The sequence below is a fragment of the Poecile atricapillus genome, chromosome W (genome assembly GCF_030490865.1).
Source record: "Poecile atricapillus isolate bPoeAtr1 chromosome W, bPoeAtr1.hap1, whole genome shotgun sequence".
Taxonomy (NCBI): domain Eukaryota; kingdom Metazoa; phylum Chordata; class Aves; order Passeriformes; family Paridae; genus Poecile; species Poecile atricapillus.
The window spans coordinates 39,870,637-39,891,028 of NC_081288.1; the positions used below are offsets into that span (position 1 = coordinate 39,870,637).

At 37.2% G+C, this 20,392-nt stretch overlaps 1 protein-coding gene across 2 annotated transcripts in view; it reads left to right on the top strand.

Annotated features, from left to right (window-relative positions):
• The window catches only part of LOC131591759 (potassium voltage-gated channel subfamily C member 2), a 97,094-nt gene extending 77,493 nt beyond the window's left edge, over window positions 1-19,601 (top strand). The window contains exons 2-4 of one of the 2 annotated variants that reach the window (XM_058862794.1): window positions 9,388-10,318; window positions 12,712-12,879; window positions 16,630-19,601. In XM_058862794.1, the coding sequence (XP_058718777.1) occupies window positions 9,388-10,318; window positions 12,712-12,879; window positions 16,630-16,766 (1,236 nt within the window). In that variant the 3' untranslated portion in view covers window positions 16,767-19,601. The remainder of the gene's footprint in view (window positions 1-9,387; window positions 10,319-12,711; window positions 12,880-16,629) is intronic. The other variant, XM_058862793.1, reaches the window with a different exon arrangement.
• The last annotated feature ends 791 nt before the right edge of the window (window positions 19,602-20,392 follow it).

Here is a 20,392-nt window from a genome sequence, read left to right on the forward strand (position 1 = left end):
ACAAATCTTAATGGACGTCAAGCCTCAAAATCTCTTCTAAATTCACCCAAGTACAATTTTAAATTAGGCCATCAGACTTGTTTTCAGTGAGAGGAAACATAGACATAAATGAGCCTGAGTGCTTAAGTGAGATGGAGATGATACAGATGAAAATGTTTCTGTAATTTTAATGGATGTGAGATTTATGTACTAGGCAAACTACATTATAATAGAATTTTCATTAATTTATATTAAGAATGTCTTTCTTTTCTCCATTTGTCTGCCTGGGTGTAAAAGTCTATTAATAATAAATAGTATTATACTGAAGATTTTTTTTCCAGTTTTGACCCATTGAGCCAAATGAGAACTTCTCATGATAAATCAAATGCAGAAAGATATTGCCTGTGTAGCATTTCAAGTTGCCAGGTCCCAGAGCCTAATCTTTCCTGTAATAATGTGAACAGCAGGTAGTCTAGAGAAGGGCAACAAAGCAAACAGAGAGGCTAATTTGGCACATTATGTAAATTTGGGATTGGCTGAAATGCAGGCTTCAAAATCTGCATTCTTCTTCCCTTCAGAAAATTTTAGCTTCATTTTGGAATATGCTCTTTCGGTAATAAGAAACCTCTGAGTGTCTTATTCGAGACCAAAATACAAGCTGTGAATTTCTCTTTTTCTCACCTTTGCTTTCACTCTGGGAAGAACATCCATTGCATTTTTGCAGCTGCTATAAATATTTTGCCTGTTTGATTTATAGCAATGTTTAATGAATGAGTGGCAGTGGCTTGCTTATCAAGCCACATACCCATGCAGACCTTTTCAGTAAGACAAGGGCAAAGTGAGCCTTGCTGATGCCTTTTTAAAAAATGATTGCTAGATTATAAATGCCAAGTCTAGTTAAAATAATGCGCACAGCTAGCTGTTAAACCAAAAACATAGCTGCCATTGTCACAGCTCAGAAAAATCACAAGTGAAGCAAGCTTCATAAATTCAGGTGAATGGAAACAGAAGCTTCTGGAGGCAACGAAATTTCTGTTCAAGGACTTCTGCTGAGTGTTCAAGAGGCAATAGCATGCAGTGGAATGTATGTTGTGTGTTGGTATGACATGTTTTACTTAGCTGCTCCATGGGGCAGCAAAGTCAGATGATTTTGATTTGCCTGGTGGGAAACAACACTGGTCATTTAGGAAATTAGTAATCTTCTTGAATGGTAGGCAGTGAGGGATGGAGTACAAGGAAATGTCCTGGGCAGCAGATCAGTCCTGTCCCTGGGAATTCCACTGCAGGAGGTGTGGTCTTGCCACTGAAATTCGTTCTCAAGTCTTCTTTGCAGTTACTTGGCAGAGGAAAAAGTTTTCCATTTTGAGCAGGAGAACACATCTAAATCAGGGTAGCTTTGTAAATAAGTTTTGACTGATTTACAAAAGTTTTCAATTCAAATTCTTTAGAAAGATATATGTGAATTACATGCAATTAAAATGCAGAACAATTGCAACTCGTTTTCGTTATGATCTGCTTTAAAATGTGGATGTGACTAAGATTTGTTGAGTCAGACATGTATCTGGGTCAAACTGGTGTTAGAACTGCTGATTTACCTAACAGCTTAGTTAGAGTGACTTAATTTTTTGCCTGGATTTCTGAATATGGGAAGATGAATTATTAACCTTTTTGTTTGTGCTCCAGCTGGTAATGAAAGACAGCAGTTTTTTTAAAACTATAACAAATGAGGAACGAATGAGCAAGCAAGAGAACATTTGTGTTTTCACTACTGCATACAGATAGTAGCCACTCTCAGCTGTAAATACTGCTGCACTATAAATCTACACATTGGACATTAGCTATAGGCTGTTCTTTGACAGTGTATCAGTACAAGTGTATTGACATGAAGATATTTTTTCATTCATTTATGACTATGTGTAGAGCTCTAACAGCAGCTCTTTAACTGCTAAATTGAATGCCAAATGTTGTTAGCAGGAGAGGGTAAAAATGAGTTAGAACTTGACTGGGGATTTGAAAAGAGTAGACTTATATTTTGTAGGATGAAAACAAAAATATTGGCAGAACCTCTTCTAACTGTGGCTTGTTATTATAATGGCCAGAGTTTCCCAATTGGGATGCTAAGGCTGTTTGGCTGCTAGCTCTGTTAAATCTTAATTTAGACATTAAAAAAAAAACAAACCACTTTAATGCTGACATTCCACATTATTCCCCAGATGGAGGATGACTTACAGATTTTTAGAGACATAAAATTGGTCTTAGTGCCTGATATTTTATATATCATGTTTTTGTTTGTCCTTTGGTGGTTAATTTAAAATGCTATGTCTGTATCAATTCCTTAATCTTTGGGGAGAAATAATGTGAGAGATTATGATTTATGAGTGGTGAAGTAAATCGATAGTATGTTTGTCTTGAGTTTATAGTTTAAATGCCAGTAGTTTGGTTAGTAGCTTCTGATGGTGTTTGTTTTCTTACTAAGTATATCCAGATACAGTGCACTGAAAATGCATCACACCATAAAAACTTGTGACTTTGCCTCCTTTTTTTTCTTTTTCATGAAATGATAATTTTCCAAAGGCAACTCACAGCTAAGGAAGAATAGCAGCTTTGAGAAACAGAGTTGTGAAGAGACTGATGGTATGTTTGGTGAGGTATTTGGGTTTATGTAAAATTGCATTAATGTTCAAGTTCTGCCACACAGAACATTAAACTATATAGAGAAGTAAATTCATCACAAGAGCTCATTCTGAAATCACATTATGATTTTAACAGTCTCCTGATAGCTAGATGGAATTAAACAGAGGGAAAAAAAATCTATCATGTTGAAATCAGAAATGAGGACAATCTGTCAAATCTAAACAAAAAGAACTCTTTAAAGCTGGAAGTGGTATCTAATTCTGTGATTGCATTGCCAAGGTTAGTTGCTACTTTGAGTGAAGCATGCCATGTACTTTACAAATGCAGTTTCTTTTTCTGCATAAGTAACATTCACAGTTGAGTCATATTCTCATTGAATGCCCAAATCCTTCAAATTTATTGGATTTTTTATGGGATTTTTTTTTAAGACTTTGGTTTTATGTGACTAAGCAGCTATAAAACAAGATTAAAAAATCAGCATTGCTAGTTAGTTGGGACTGATTAGAAACAGTACATGATTTTGGCTTTGTTCCCTTTTTAACTGGGTCCCATTCAATCCCCCTACAGAACTAAGGGGATTTCAGAAGCTGACAGTTTGAATTCCTGGGAGAATATAAAAGGCTTTTGGAGAATATTACAGGAAAAAATTATGGAAGTTTTACAGGATAAAATAAGGTTTTTTTCTGAACCTTGAGAGAGACAAAAAAATCAATATCAGCTTATAATGTTTATGGTGGGGGTATATAATTTTGGTATAACCATTATTAACTGTTTTAGCTTAAGAAATAGATCAATGAGTCTTAAAATACATGTGAAGAAAATTTTTAAAATACAATTTTGTGATGCATATATATATGACTAAATTCTTGCAGTCAATGAGAGTGGATGCATGTAATGCATAGATCAGCTTACTTTTTGTAGTCAGAGGGTTAGTAAGAGGAAGAAACTGAATCAGTTAATTTTTAAAAAAAATTTATATTATATTCTGAAATATGAAAAGACAAGGCTTAAACTAACAGATGTGAACAGACATCACTGTGAATAATTTTTAAATCTCCAAAGTTTGGAATTTTTTTATTTATCAAAATGAGTACGGTGTTAAAAAAAATGACTGCTTTCCTTTTAAGTATTCTGTTATCCTAAAGAAGTTACCCTGTTTTGAGGGTTCTGATTAACACGAATGATCTGGGAAAGCAAAGAACCCAGGAGTGGAAACTCCTCTACTCTTGTTTTGGTCAGGAAAAATGAAGTTGTTCAGTAAACCTTTTGTAATGAGAGCAGGATTTTGGTTACAATAGTGAGCAAGCCATCAAAGTTAGTTTCTTTAGGAAAAAACTATCACAGTCTCTTTTCTTGGATGCTCTATAGTTGTATTTTTAGTCTATGAGTGTGGTGGGAAGGAATATTGATTTTTAAAAATCATTTTAAGTTTTAGCAACATACATGTATTAAGTCTCATAATGTGCCTGTGAGGAAATTTATTTAAAGCAATGTTTTAATCTTATTTTTTTAAAGGCAATTCGGTACCTGCATTAGAGAATATTAAGTGTTGTATTTTCAAGGTCTTATTAAATATTCAGTCATTTTCTTTTTCCACTGTCAAGTGTGTCAAGGGCAAACCTTCTGTGTCCTGGGATGTAACTCAAACTAAATGAATCTTAAGAGCTGCTATTAAATGGTCACGTTAGAAAATATACATTACACAATGAGGGGAGTTGAAAGAGGAGGGGGTTGTGGTTGTGGTCCAACCCCAGAACAAGTATCCAGACCAGATGCAAAATTTTTATGGGAAAACACTGAAATATGGTGAGAGATTTTATTCAAAACTTAAATGTGAAGCAAGAAGTGAGGATGACTGTGACTATTAACACTTCGCTGTGCATTAACCTCTTCACTGACTTTGACCTGTCCATCTTGGAGAACTAAATAATTGTGTAGAAATGGCCTATTTAAGGGTGTGGGATGGAAAGAAGAAACTTATTTTAAATATGGAGTAGGATCAGTCTGATCTTATGGATATGTATAGTACACTTGGGTGCAAAGGTCAATGTCCAGCCTCGTTGCTTTGTTCGGACTCTAAGCTGTTGATCCCTGGAATGACTGCAGTAAGGCCCTGGCTCCATCCCAGGACAACGACCAGTCACATGTCTGGGTTTACTTGGAAATGAAAATGTGTGTGTGTGTGTGTGTCAGATGTGAGCCACAGCATCCTCTGGCCTTCTGCCTTTTCCGACTGTGAAATCCAGACCTGGCCTATGAGATACGACTGCTGCCAGGTCATTTGCAGCCACAATTTCTAGTGAACTTCATTTTTCAATGCACTTAAGGAGCTTTGTGCAAGGTAAAATGTGACGTCGGACTCATACAAGTTCTGCTAATCCACAGACTGCTCAATTTGGTGTTCTAGAATTGGTTGTCAATTTTGAAATTGCTTTAAGCTCTCAGTTTAAATACTCAGTCCCCCATGAGACACTGAATTCAAAGTACGAATCATAAAGTTTTCTACTTCCGACCAGTTATCTGCAGGCACCTCACACTCTAGATTTATGTGCTTCATTGAAGATCAAGTTATAGATGATTAATCCACTTACTGTGAACATTAGTAGGACTTAGCAACAGAGCTTGGCTGGTGATCCTGTCAACTAGACAAGCTAGGAGATGGAATCTCTACTGTCTGAAAGTGTGATGCTGACACACAAGACCAAAATTGGGTGCACAGTGTCTTCACACTGCGAGCAGAGGGAATCAGCAGCCTACTGAGAGCTTTAACTGCTTAAGGAGGGATGCTCTACATGCTGTGTATTGCATACTGAATATTTTTGCAACTTTTAACTGCTCTCTTCTGACAAAAATGGACGGAATTTTTTATTAATTCAATTTGTGTTAATTTCAGTTTTGAAAACGGTGGCCCCAGAGTGTTTCTACAGCCATTCTGTCACTTAGGAAAATAGTTCCTTCAGGAGGGAAAAAAAACCTAAACGACGAAAGTTAATTCTATTACATCCATTAAAGCAAACAAGAAGCACTTACTTTAAAAACCCTTTTTAAAAAATAAGAAAAAGATCATGATTACTTGGATATTATTGGAAAATTTTTCTTCAGCTTTTTTTTTTTGAAGACTCAAAAATTGTGTTAGGGCTGCAATCTTTGGTTTAAAAAAGGGGGTGAACAAGCTATTTTGCTCTATACCAAAGCTGAACTTGTCTTGCAGCTAGTCAAAAACAAAGTTTTCAGAAGTTTTCACAGTGAAAGGTTGGTAATGATTCAAACAGAAAATTGTCTCTTGCTGTAACCTTTCTGAACTAGTGATCAAGCTAACTCCTTTTAGATTTTTCTGCTTCATAAAAGAAGAAAGGAAACAAAAAAAGTTGTGTGTGCTACCCTGGTTATTGTGAAGAACTATTGCACGGCTGAGGATTAGAACTTGGTTGGTTACATCCACCAGAGAATTTGTGAGTTCAGATCTGTACTGTGTTTTTCTGAAGTGTGGTGCTTGCCCACATGACAAAAATGGATGTATTTTTAGTCACTAATTACTTTGGAGAAGCTGGAATTAGGATGAAGGAGAGGGAAAGCATAAAATGGAGATAGCACATGACTTCATTTAGTTTCTATCAGATGTATATGAAAAACATGCTAGAGACTTTTCAACATGTTGCCTGGTATTATGTAACATAATACTAAGGAATCATCTTTGTTAATATAAGGTTAATCCCTAAGCATTTTTTTTGTTTGACTGATAAAATGTTCGTGCTTGCATTGGTCTTTGCATTTGCTTCTTGCAGGTTCTCTGAATCCTCTGATTATTGCAATAACCTTGTAGGTCTCTTGTGTATGAGGCTTCCTCTGGCTAGGTGCTGTTCAAGCTCTGTCCTGATCTAAGAAGTTTAAAACCAAGCACAATGAGAGATAAAAGGAATGTGTGTCTGCTCAAAACCAGTGATGGCATGTGTATGCATAGCAAAGTGTGTACATTACATGTGTTTTACATTTCTGGGAATGCTTATTGCAGGCTTACCCAGAAATCTGTTGCCAGATTCATGGTGTTTTCTTGTCTTTGTTCTAACCACTGGAAGATGACTGTCTTTAGGATAGATTTTGGACATGACTGAATGTCTTTTACCTTTAGGGATAATAAAACACTGAATGTAGGTGCATAGCTAAAAATTTCAATCTGCCTTGCCAAGTGCAATGTCAATGCAGTGTCAATGTTTAGAAAAGCGGTAATAAATAACTTGTCAGGCAGTTCTACCTTTAGTTACTCTCTTGGTATTTGGCATTTTTTTAGAAAGATTCTGAACCTGAATGGCCTCTGAAATACATTCCAGAAAGCAGTGTAATTATTTACATACTGTTAGGTTTACTGCACTGTTGAATGCACAGTTAATCCTTATTATATCTGAGTTGTTGGTAAATTATTTAGTTGTTGGTAAATTTTACTTTGGTTAGCCTGAATGTAGTTTTGTTTTATTTTCAGACCAAAAAAAAAAAAATAATAAAAAAAAAATCACAGTTGTCTGAAATCACCAGTGTTGCTGTTGAGGGGGTTTCCTAATATTTTTTTCTGTCAAAAGTTCCCTCCCAAATTACAAACTACAGTGCTGACAGCTTCAGTGACTCAGCCTGCAAAGATTTGCTTGCTTTTTCCTTCCTTGACTGTGTAGAAGGATTCTGGAGAATGCTATAGGAGACACCCAAGGGTCATTGTTAGCCCACCAGTGGCTTAGAGTCTGATAAATCCTCTATCTCTCTAGAAGTTTTATGAATATCTGCTGAGATTAATTCACTTAGATTGTATAAATCTGGTTGTATTTGCTGACTCTAGTTGTCTCACACAAGATTGAGGCTCTTTTGTGTATGTTGATGTCAGGTGCTGTGAGCTATGAACATGCAGCAATTTTGTAGTTAAGGCAAAGGCAGAAAAGCCTATTCAGTAAAAATCAGACAGTGTGAGATTGTTTGCTTAGCTTGTGGCTAGAGGTCCAGACTGGATGATAAGTGTTTCGTTCAGTCTGAGTCAGTACTTTTTGAAAGGCAACAGATTTAGAGTATTTGCAATTGTAGAGTATGGTGTAATAAGTTTTTTTCCCTTGGCTGAGGAAAGGAAGCCATAACTAACCTTCAAATATCTGATATAGGTAGTTATATGGGATTTTTCATAGATCCATCTCGTGAATCTGAATGTAATAAATTTGCTAGACCTGCACTGCAAATTTAGGCTTGTTTCCAGAAAAAAAAAAGGAATTCTTTCTAACTGTTGTAGAGACAATATTTTGTTGTCTAACCAGTGTTCTGTGTTAGAAAAATACAAGCATTCAGTATTGTATGAGCCCAAATGGGTTCCTGTGGCACATAATACTAAATCTAAATGCTAATACTAAATTCAGTCATTGATAACCAAAGTACATAGAATCAGTTTTGCCACAATGCTGTATCCTGGATTAAAGTGGCAGAACAGAGGCATTCCTGCTTATGGCTGTTATTTTGTCTGCCTTGCAAGTACATTTTTCCCAATGACATTCATGATTTCAGTGTGGTAACTCAATACTAGATATTTTTAACCTGTTCAAGCATCTTTTTGCCTCCTTGGGCACCTAATGCTTTCAAAAATCTTCATGTTTCCAGAAGGCTTTTTTTTTCTCCCCAGCTATAAATTTATTGGCTATAAAATGTTTATTAAGATGAAAATTCAAAATAAATATATTGTAATTTATGTACCACACCACTGTTGTTTGAGTGCTAGCTAATACGGCTTTAATGTCATTGAAAAGAAGTTAACCATTATAGCAAAGGAACAACTGACCTCAAAACACCTTTTCATTTGGTGTATATTCCTCAGTGTAAGAAATTCTGTCTCCTGCTCTAGCTGTTTGGCTCAGTGTTAATTTTTGAGATCCTGTCCTGGATGTTCTCTGTTATTCAATGCTTGACTGTGATGGCTGAATAGAAGAAGAGACAGTATATGCTTTTTAAGTCCTAACCAATCTTTTGTGATGGCTGTTTCCAGGTTATTTACCTGTATTTTATCAATTCATGTGCCTCTACTAGAACTGAATTTGTATTTCTCTTTTTGTTTGGATTGCCCTGAATTTGTAAGCTAATTAGCAGGATTGTGGATCCTAAGACTGTGGCAAAGCTCTGCCACCACAGTGTGTGAGGTTCTGTAAGGTTTACTTATAGTGCTGCCCAAGATAATCAGTGATGGATGACTACATACATAATAGGCTATGCAACCTGCAGTCTGTAACAGAAGGCATTTTCTATCAGTAAATATCCTGTATTTGTAAATCATTGAAAAGCTAAAGGAAGCTCAGTGTTTGGATCTGCTCCTAGATCCAAGAACACTGAGGTGCTCTTCAAGACAAGTCTGAATTCTGAGCCATAATCTCAAAACTTTATTTTCCACTGTGCGAGAGCTGGACATCTTTAAGTATTGCTGTGGTTGTTGTGTACAGGGACTGCTTGTAAAGAATGTTGACAACTGAATCAAATTTAAACAATTTTGCACAGCTGAAAGGATTTGTTGCCACTTTCCTAATGAGTTGCATTTTGTCATGACATCCATTGCCAAGACTTTTCCTGCTCCTGGACTCCTCACCTGCATGTGAGAGATGTCTGCTGTTCTCCTCTGGCCTAGATGGTAATTTTTATGTGTATGAATTAGCTAGCCATTTGGGGAAGAATGAATAAAAATTTTACTATAAATGCAGACATCATTTGTATTAATGTGAAGAGCTTTGTGGTTCTGATGTCTCTTATCTCTTTGTGTTTCAGTTCATCGCTTTTGCCTCTTTGTTCTTCATCTTAGTTTCAATCACAACCTTCTGCCTGGAAACACATGAGGCTTTCAATACTATTATAAACAAAACTGAGCAGGTCATCAATGGGACAGAAGCTGTGTTACAGTATGAGATTGAGACAGATCCTGCACTGACATATGTGGAAGGAGTCTGCGTGGTATGGTTTACATTTGAATTTTTAGTACGTGTTATTTTTTCTCCCAACAAACTTGAATTCGTCAAAAACCTCTTGAATATCATTGACTTTGTGGCCATCCTGCCCTTTTACCTAGAAGTGGGCCTGAGTGGGCTCTCCTCCAAAGCTGCTAAGGACGTGCTCGGTTTCCTCAGGGTGGTAAGGTTCGTCAGGATCCTCCGGATTTTCAAGCTCACCCGGCACTTTGTGGGCCTCAGGGTGCTGGGCCACACTCTGCGAGCCAGCACCAATGAATTTCTGCTGCTGATAATATTCCTGGCCCTCGGTGTTTTGATATTTGCCACTATGATCTACTACGCAGAGCGGGTGGGAGCCCAGCCTAATGACCCGTCAGCGAGTGAACACACACAGTTCAAAAACATCCCTATCGGCTTCTGGTGGGCTGTAGTCACCATGACCACCCTGGGATATGGGGATATGTATCCACGGACTTGGTCAGGCATGCTGGTGGGAGCCCTGTGTGCACTGGCAGGAGTGCTCACCATAGCCATGCCCGTGCCTGTGATAGTTAACAATTTTGGGATGTACTACTCCCTGGCCATGGCAAAGCAGAAACTGCCAAGGAAGAGAAAGAAGCATATCCCTCCTGCTCCTCAAGCCAGCTCACCCACCTTCTGCAAGACAGACTTGAACATGGCCTGCAATAGCACGCAGGGTGACATCTGCCTGGGCAAGGACAACCAGCTGATGGAACACAACAGATCATCAGGTAGGACCCCACTGGAAATGCATGTCCTCTGAAAACACTTTATAGACCAGTATGTTTGGTAGGGGTCAGAAAGCAGCCAGTCTTTCTGCCAGGAGAAGATGTAGCTCCCACCCTTCTCCCCTCCAACATTTGCGTGTGTCAGTCTCATAGAGGACAAAATAGGTATAGTGATGTTCCCAAACCTCTATGTAGCTGGTCTATACAGTTTTGCTTGCTCTGTTGAGAATGCTTTCCTGCTGATGATATCAACCTTTTCTTTTGCCTGTTGTTTGTTGCGTTGTATGGATGTTTCTTGTTTTTCTGCATGACTGTGACTATTTGAGCAGCCACCGTGTCCCACCCTGTTGGACTCCATGGTGTTTTGCCTCAGTGTCTGTCTCTTGTGTCAGCTTTGCCTGTGCCACATCGTGGCCTGTTAAGCAAGATCCTACAAAGAAGCAGTCATTTAAAAGGAGCAGGTGCTTTACATCCAAAGCCCAGCACTCAAAGGAAATAGGAAGAAATTTTCTTTCTAGTTTTCTTTCCATTTGGCATTCTGCTTCCCTGGCTAAAAGAATCTCCTTCATCTGTGTTAGATGAGACGTTGCATGATATTTACTATTCATTAAATTACAGTAGCATAGCTGATGTAAATCTTGTCAAGAAAAAAGAAAATGGCAGCCCTTAGCATCATCATCGCTATTACAGTTGATTTTTGTGATTTCTATTACCTTATTTGTTAGAGTTCCAAATGATGAATAAGGAGTATTTTGTGCTTTACTCAGTGAAATTGCATATCAAATGACAGCCTCAGTCCCTCCAAGCCACTGCTCCATATTCCAAACCTGTTGCAATTAAAGAGTAAATTTTACCTCTTAGCATAATTAAATAGTTTAGCAGCAAGACTTTTTTTTTTTTTTTGTTTCTTAAGCATATTTATTCTTAAGCCAAACACAATCTGTTTAAAAAGCTCACATACTGGTCATGAGACTGCAGCTGTAAAGCTGCTAAAGAATAATAAGAGCAAAACCACTCATGACTGGTGTAATTCAGTAATTGAAATATAGTTTTTAAAAAGAAGAGTCTGGAAAATCGGTCTCTGAACAATATCCTTCTTCGGTCTGTTGCTCTGTTACTAAATAACATTTACGTTCAAAGAAGCTGTTTCACTCTCTGAGTTACTGTTCACAAAGTTAACGCAGCTTTTTGAAATCCTAAATATATTTAAAAGGATAGAAATGCTTGAAAAGACTCAGACTGACAGTAAAATATAGTTAGTTTTTCAGTGTTTTGACTGATACCCACTTAGAGATAACATCTTTAAAGTGTTAATGGTAACAGCTTTTTCATGCCATCAGGTCCTACCAAAGGTATTCTGAATGGAGAAGGCTCAGTGTGATCACTATGTCTCTCACTAAGAGACACTTTTTTTTTGTGTCTACAGCTTTATTTACAAGGGGTTATAATCCTTGAAGTCAGAGAGAAAGCAGACATGCAAGAAGGAGCCATTTTAAAGTGTTATCTTTATTTTCAGTAATGCCACCGCTCACATCATGCACTGTAGCTTTATTTCTGATAGAGAATGTTATTAGAGTCACTATGAATTATGTGCAAAACTTCAAGGCTGAATTCTGCCCTTTGCATTCCCAGTTCAGAGAAAAACCAAAACATCCTCAGTTTAACATGCAAAGGTAAAGCTGAAGTTGTGCTGTACTGAGAAGGGATTTTTAAAGTGTGGCCTGAATTTGAAATGGTAGATAATTTTAAAAGAGAGTCCTTTGGGAGTGACAAATCAGGAGAGGCAGAAGTTTTGCCATTTGACAAAAAAAAGTACAGAGACCGAGACAGCATTTAATATTGGGTACTTACGATGACAAGCAGTGCAAGTGTAATAAATATGCAAATGAAAGTTAAGTGTGTTATTAAACATTGTATAGTGCCAAATGTTGAAAATACAGCCCTTGGATGAGGGCTTGTCTTTAAAAAATTAAACAATATATTCTAAACAAAAATGCCTAACATGACCTCTCGTTTAGCAAAAATAATAGCCAAAATAGTAAATAAGTGTTTGAAATATCCAAGGCTGACTGTATGCTGACAAGTTACAGTCCAGAGTAGGTGACTAACTCAGCCTTGGTTTGATTATTTCTTAATTCATAATAGTTTAATCTAATTTTATACAAATTTTAGAAGAAGAACAGGAAAGTCGGAAGATCATTTGCTCTTGAACAAAATGTGTATCTTTTGCCATTTTGTACTGATTAATGATGAATTGCAATCTTGTTTTCTTCTAATGATTTACTTTATATCTACTTTTTGAGTGATGGGAATATCTGGCATTCAGCGTAAGCTCTTTGTGATGTCTCATTTCCTCATTCATTATTGTCTGTAAATGGGCATGGTGCTTTAACCAGTGTTATCAGGTGAAGACAGTGCAGGAAGTGAGCAGCCACTCTCACCTGGTGAAAGGCTCCCTCCCATCAGACGTTCTAGTACAAGAGACAAAAACAGAAGAGGGGGAACATGTTTCCTACTGACAACAGGTGATTACACGTGTGCTACTGATGGAGGGATCAGGAAAGGTATGGACTTCTTTCATTAGATCATAAAAGGTTACTCAGCAATGTGCTTGTGAAAAACAATCTTAGCGTAAAATGATGTGCACAATGCTCTAAGAGGAAAGACTGTACTCACAATGTATCTTTTTTTCTTTACTCCTAGTCATTCTTTTCCTTTCAGAAACACTCATCCCTTTTAGTCTTCAAAAAATGTGCTTGATGTTGGACCCTCATTTCACTTGTCTCTTCATTTGTCTGTAATCTCTTACGGGAAAGCCTCCAATTCAGACCTTGCTCATTCAACCACTCATCACTCAATATAACTTGTCATTCTAAAAGATATATTAATCATATTATAACTGTGGTCTGCTCTTAATAACCTGATAAAATTTACAACTGAATACTCCTTAAAGGTTGACATGTCAGAAGTAAGGAACATTTTTTTCTGAACACAAAAAAGCATATCCTGAGATGCTATTTAGATTTCTTTCAAATAAAATTCTGAGCTTAAAATGCCAAAAGATATTTTTTTTTTCCTGGCAATGCACCACTGAAACTAGAGGATGACTATGTACCCCAGCCATAAATCAGCTATGTAGTAAAACAATGCTTGAGCTTGCAAGGTGTTAAAAATGCCTTTCTAGTTATTTAGCCTCTTCAACTCTGACTGCTTGCTGCTCAGTAGGATGGGAGCACCCAGGTGGGGTTTGCAAAACTGTTTGGTACTTGCATCTCCCACAAGACTGATTGTTTCTACCCCAGCAGGCCACACCTGGCTGTGGCTGAAAACCTAACGTCAGGACATCGCCCAAAGATCAGCATGCCAGCGGTAGTCTTGCCATTTCCTTAGACAGGAACTGCTTTTGTTTCTTGGCAAATTATATTCTATTATCTGTGTCATTCTGACAGATTTTGCATTCCTGAATGCTAAAGTGCGGTTGTTTACCTCAGAGTTCATGTGAAATAGCCATGCCACTGGACAAACATTTTTGCCTGACATTTTTTTTATTTTTTATTTTTTCTCAAAGGAATTCTCTTGGGTTGTTCTGCAAGTGCTCTTTTTACACCTCAAAGCATGAGCTCAGTAGGTTAAACCTGTGAAGGCAGATAGGCAACCATGATACAGTATTTGCAAAGAGTATGACTCTCTTCTCGGACATTCTGTGTACTCCTATATATAATGTTTATCTTAAATGAAAAAGCATTGCAAGCATGTTTTTTGCACAGATTTACTACATTTTCCACTGAGCGTATGTTTCACTGTCTTCTCAACAACTAAATTTAAAATAATTCTTATGGTGAGAGTCCTTGAGGAGGTCAAGAACACCTGGATAAGGCAGATTGCCATGGCATCTTGCATAATCGGGTTTTTGACTTCACTCAGCAAGTTATGGCAGTAACCATGACTAGAGCAGATCAGAAATAATAAAAGAAGTTACCCATCAGCTACTAAAGACATTTATTTAACAGTGAGACCTATTTTATCCTAGAACATTTTAATTTGTAAATCTAGATTTAAAAGAAAATGGTTTTGTAGTTTTTACTAGAAAACTGGGGCTTCAGTTCAGAATGGACAGTTTTATGATGAGAAATGTGCTCTTTTTTCTGGCTCTGATGATAATCTTCATTGAGGCTGAAATGTTTTAGCCACTGGCTTTGGAGTGTATTTTATACAGAGTAGGGAAGTTAGCATGTAAGCAGAAAATATCTTCAAGTAATATACAAATGGGTTTGAATGCTTGAATGTCATTCACACATCAAGTCTACTACTTTGACATTTTATTTTTTCCCTTTTTTTCTTTCTTTCTTTTGGTACATTCTTGTTTGTTTTTTTCCTTGGTTGATTCTTGGTTGTGTTCATTATAATTTATTCTGAGCTTTTTTTGCATCTCCGTCTCCAAAATGATACTGATTCAGAGCTGATCCACTAAAATACCTGAAAAGTACTGATTTTGGATCATGCATTTCTCACTATTCATCTTGTGTATCTGGTTTTCATTTTTTAGGAGTTTCTACTTTATTTGTAATCTTTACCATCTTCCTCTATCAGTTCTTTCCTTTTATCATTAGAAGAGTAGCAAGAAAAAGAATCTTAAAAACTGCTTTCCTAGTTTCTGTGTAAAAAAGCTACCTGATTATTTTGATTTTTTTTTTTAATAAGCTTTATGTTTACAGGGAGTTTAAATATATACACGAGCATTGTGCTTCTCTTTAATTCCCTTTTCAAACATAATTATTTCTAGTCTGTGTAAATACTGATAAAATCTCAGAAACTGGAGGCTGTTTCAGAAATGTATCAGAATTCTGTGTAGTATCACAGTCTAGTCTGCCCTTGCCATCTGGAGAGAACATTGCACAATGTTTTAGCAGACATGAGGTTATACATTTGCTTTAAGTATAGTTTTACAGTATGCAGGTCTCAGTAGTAAGAAACATGTTAATTGTCATAAGGGGAGAGCCTAAGATATGATTTTTCCTAAAGATGCCGTTAACTCTCTTCTAACCTAGAGATCTGGAATCTGAGCCAGTAACCATTTCCATCAGGAAAAAAAAAATAAAAAAAAAATTGCAACATTCCATGTGGTGTTTAGTTTTATTGTCATTGGTATTTTAAAGTTTATGTGGGAAAAAGTCTCATTATTCCCCTGTAGGCAATTTATAGCTGAACATCTTAACCTGACAAATGCTTAAATGCATACTTGTCTTCAAGGAAAAAGTAGTGCCACTGAAAGCAGCGCTTGCACTGAAGCACATACCCATGTACTTCAGGAGCAAGGTCCTGCCTGGCTTAATCTTGGTTGTATTTCATTGCTGACGTCTTCAGGACAATGAGGAGATACTTTTCTTAGCAAATTAGATTATTCAGCAGATGCTGAAAATACTTGAATATGAAGATAGTGATGCAGTGAATAGCAATGTTTTTTTGTTGCCTCTACAAAGTGCAAACAATCCACAGTGGCAAAAAGTAGGTAGCTCACAGTGTATGTGAACAGAAATTTCTGAAGTGCAATGTTCCCTTCAAATTGTGAAGCATTATGTGGTTGCCTCATTTAATGATTAATTATACTACTCGCTTATATGGATTAATACCACTGATTTCATTCAAAACATCTGGAAAAGAAGCACAAATTCAATATTTTAAGTTTGCCATTCAGGAGCCATTTACAAATATGTCCAACTCTTCTGTCTTTTTAGTCTTTAAAATTAGAAGCAAAACCTAAGGGTTAATACTTTTGAAGATAAAGCTTCTTATATTATCATTCAGTCCAATGCAAAACTGATTTACACATACTGTATAAAATTGATCTGGTTTCTGGTTCATTTTAAAGAAAAAAAAATTGTACTTTATTAAGAATTGAATTTAGCAGAGTTTTTTTGAATTCTAACAGTTTCTGTAGTTTGTCTTAATGGGTTTTTGATTATGCTTAGCCAGATAGCTCAGTCACCCTGGTGGGATCCTTTATCTTGCTCTCTGTGCAACCCTGCTGAAGCCCACAGTGGGATATTAAGTGCAAGATGGGATGTGGAAGAGCAGGTCAGACCTCTTGTGTGGTGGTCTGTTTAATTCTTTTTGGAGAAAGTAGATGCATTAATCTGTAAATAATTTTATTTATTAATATCTTTTGGTAGTAATGTGTCTCAGCACTGAGTTCTTTTGCAGGCAGATTCCCTCTGAGCCCCCGGTAGCTCCTTGGATTACATTACATTGTACTGTTTGTCTTTGTCTATTTTTTGGCTGAATTCAACTGATGTCTGTGCATTTTCTCATACAAGGCTATGAAAAATCTCGAAGCTTAAACAACATAGCTGGCTTGACAGGCAATGCTCTGCGACTGTCTCCAGTAACATCACCCTACAGCTCACCTTGTCCTCTAAGGCGCTCTCGGTCTCCCATCCCTTCCATCTTGTAAACCAGATGGCATCAATCGGCTACATAGTATTAAATCAAATACTGTTTACCACTTATTGGAAATAAATGTAGCATTAAGCATAGGCTCCACAAATACGGTCTAACTCCTGCATGATACAACTGTCAGTAGTAAGAAAAGCCACTTGGGTAGCTGAAGATTTTTGTCTTGGCTTTTAAAGATTACTTAAGGTAGCATTTCTCCTTTTATCTACTACATTGTCCTACTTTCCTGTGGCAATAAAAGGACAGTTAGTGGATGCTCTTGTCCAGTATATTCAATAAATAAGCATATTTTCAGGGAGATTTACTTAAAACAATGTGCTTCCAAGTAATTATCAGTAACTCCATTGAACCTCCATTCCTTGTGACTCTAATCCATTCTGAAGATGTCTGCTCTGAAGGGTCTGCTCATTTGCATGGACCATCCTGTCTCCATCACCTGACAAGCAGTGTTGCCGATCGTGGAGACCACAGAGGGCTCTGGATGTGTGTTCTCACATTGTTACCATCCTGCTGAAATGAAAGCACTGATAAACTGGTCTGCATGTGGGATTGTTTTTCTTTGTTTAACCTTTTCCTTTATTTTTTTAACTATCTACTTGTTTATAAACGACTTTATTTTGTGATTAACTTATTTCGGTACTGGATTGCTGTATCAGAGTTCTGAATGTCTCCGGTTGTTTGCACACAGATAACTGCAAAGAGGTTGTCATTACTGGTTACACGCAAGCAGAAGCCAGATCTCTTTCTTAATGGCTTGGGGAAGGCACAAAACATGCAAGAAAGGTAAACGCCATCCAGACTTGCAATTTTAAGCTAGCAAGTGCTGCTTGGTACTGTAGTATTTTCTCTACTCCAGGGTTCTTCAACATTTTCAGAAGCTGAGTACCAAGTAAAACTGAAACAATTATTGGGGGCTTTTTTTTTTTTTTTTTTTTTTACCATTGTAAGAGGGTAGTAGTTCTCAAGTCGGGTTTTTGACCAGCCTTATACCTCTGGCTCATGGGCTTCAAAAATTTCTTCAGTCAGTGTTGAGGTGCTTTGTCCTCTATGTTGTTCGTCTGTCTGTTTTGCAACCTGTCTCCTTGTATTCTCCATCTGTCTCCATAAAGCACAGAGATACTGTTAAAATGCCCCCCTTTTTTTAAGTTGAACTAAGAGCACTTTCCCTCCTTCTCTCTTTTTTTCATATGGACTATACATCCGTGTATAGATAGAAATATACATATTTTTCAAGTGCAGTTAGTATCGTCTAGACTAACTCGTGTGCACTCCTAAGATTTTTCAAGCGGCTTTTCAGCACTGACCGGTTGCCTATTGCATCAATCTTCCTCCTAGCAACCAGCATTCGTTACAATTTTGAACCTGTATCTCTTCTAGTGGCTTTTTCATTCAATATTAACCTCTGTTTATGCAACAGGACAAATGCAATGGCAAATTTGAGGTTCTGGGCTGGTGAGGAAAAATTACCCTTAAACTGTAGAGTTTTAGAACTACACAGGGAAGATCATAATGACTGAAATCTTAAGTGATCCTTGAAATTGTTGAATAATACCTGTCATGTTTTACTTTTTTGTTAGGAAAAGAAATTAAATATTTTGTTGACCGTGTAACATGTTCTTCTGTATATAGCCAAGCCCAATAGCATGACCTGCATGTCAGAATTCTTGTACAATAATGTATTTATCAAAGTATACATTTCTGATATTTAGAGATGTACATTGATTTACTTTTGGTAAAATATTGTCAATAGAAAGATAATTGCAAACAGCTTTTAGCAAATGAATTAATATAATATCTGGTGCTGCTGTTATATTAACTACAGTGTTGTACAGAATTTATCATGGATTTTTGACTGCTGAAAAAGGGACAATGGAATTTAGCCATACCAAGGACTGTACTGGAAAGAGACTGCTGCTGCTGAATGGACCCTGATAAACGACTCACACCTTGAGGAGGTCACTGAGACTGTGCGTGAGAAGTAGAGCTTGTTAAAGAAGATGAAAGACCGCTGATAATTACTGCTGCCAGAGGAAGGGGTGACTAGTCACTGTTGATGAGTCAGTGTAAATAAAACACGTGTGCATGGAATATCAGTTTTTATCTGTATCAAGGAAAGCTGAATTCATGTCATCATTGCTAAGGCTCCATGCAAAGACCCACACCCCTGTGTTTATTATTCCTGGTTCCTGCAGGAAGCTGTGCTGTGGATCATACAAAGACACGCGCTTAATAATGATAGTGATGTAAACTACATCTGTCTTGACTTCTGTCATACTAATGGCATATATTGCAAAAGTCACAAATTTGAACAGAGTAGGTTTGCATAAGTCCTTGCTTTCTCAGTTTGCCATGACCTAAATTGTTATGAATTCTAGTGTACATGCCAAGTCCTAAGTTTACTTTTCACTTTAATAACAAAAATGTGACCGCAGACAAACATCACTGACTTTGTTCACAGCACACAGTCTTCTTTCATTGTTACCTCAAACTATAAGTATTATCAGAAATAAAATTCTGGCAGCAAGAATATTTTGTGTTTTTTTTTTTTTTTTTAATTCAAAGTGTTGCAAACCCAACATTAATAAGTATAAAAATTGTATTAAAATTATATTCTACAAATGTATATTTTACATAAAATATATATTCTTTGATAAGTTATTTTCTGTGATTTTTGTGGTAAATGGATCTAGTCTATTCTATGTTTATGAGACATTGTAGTGCTACGATGTGGTAATTATGTTCCCTCCATCCTATTCAGTGGGAAATTCTCCAGAATCTGTTTTGTCACTCTGGTGTCCCGATTGTAGGGACCTGTCCCAGTTGTGAAACTCTGTATCGTGGAACTTCTGTGAACATGTCAAGGTGCATGCGCAATCCTGGTGGAAACCAGTGGAAATGTAATACCTGAATTGGAGAATAAAAGGCAAAAGACCTGGGGAGGAACTTGGAACATGTCTTCTGAACTGGCTCATGAGCTTTCTTTAGCTGTATCTGTCCCCTGACTGCTATTGGCCGTCCCAGTTCTCAAACCAGCCTCCTGGAGTGCATGAGGAGCTAATTCAAAAGCTAGCATGAGCTGGCTTCTGCAACAATTGAAAATTTATCACCTTGTTAATGACCCTATGCCTCAAGTGGAAGTTTTGGCCAGGCTGGGTATTTTAAGTCTGATGGGAGTTTTGTCGCATCCTGGTCTGAAGTCAACCTAAAAAGGAGGTGATAAATGGTTGCTTAGAGCTTCTAATATTTGTATTTATGTATTTGTGGCAACCAGAAACCCCCAAATACACAAGCAGATTGTTTGAGAGCAGGGAGGTAGCTAGTACAGTTTTACAAATGATCTGAGAGGCTGAACACAGTATTTTGGCATATGTGCTGTAATGTAAGAAAGGTTCCAGGAAACAGGATCAGAAAACAAGTGTTCAATTTTAGAAAATGTGTTACAGCGGTATGTCAGGAAAAAGCTCGCTGTGCAGTTTGCCCAAGGGTTAAAAGTTGCCTGTACTGTGATTGTGAGCAGTAGCCAAGGAAAGAAGAGGTGTAGTGGTCAGCCAGCACAAGGCTCACAGCCAGCTTCAGTCACCCAGGGTTATGCCTGCCCAAGCACCTAGAGAGGGGTGTCTGGTT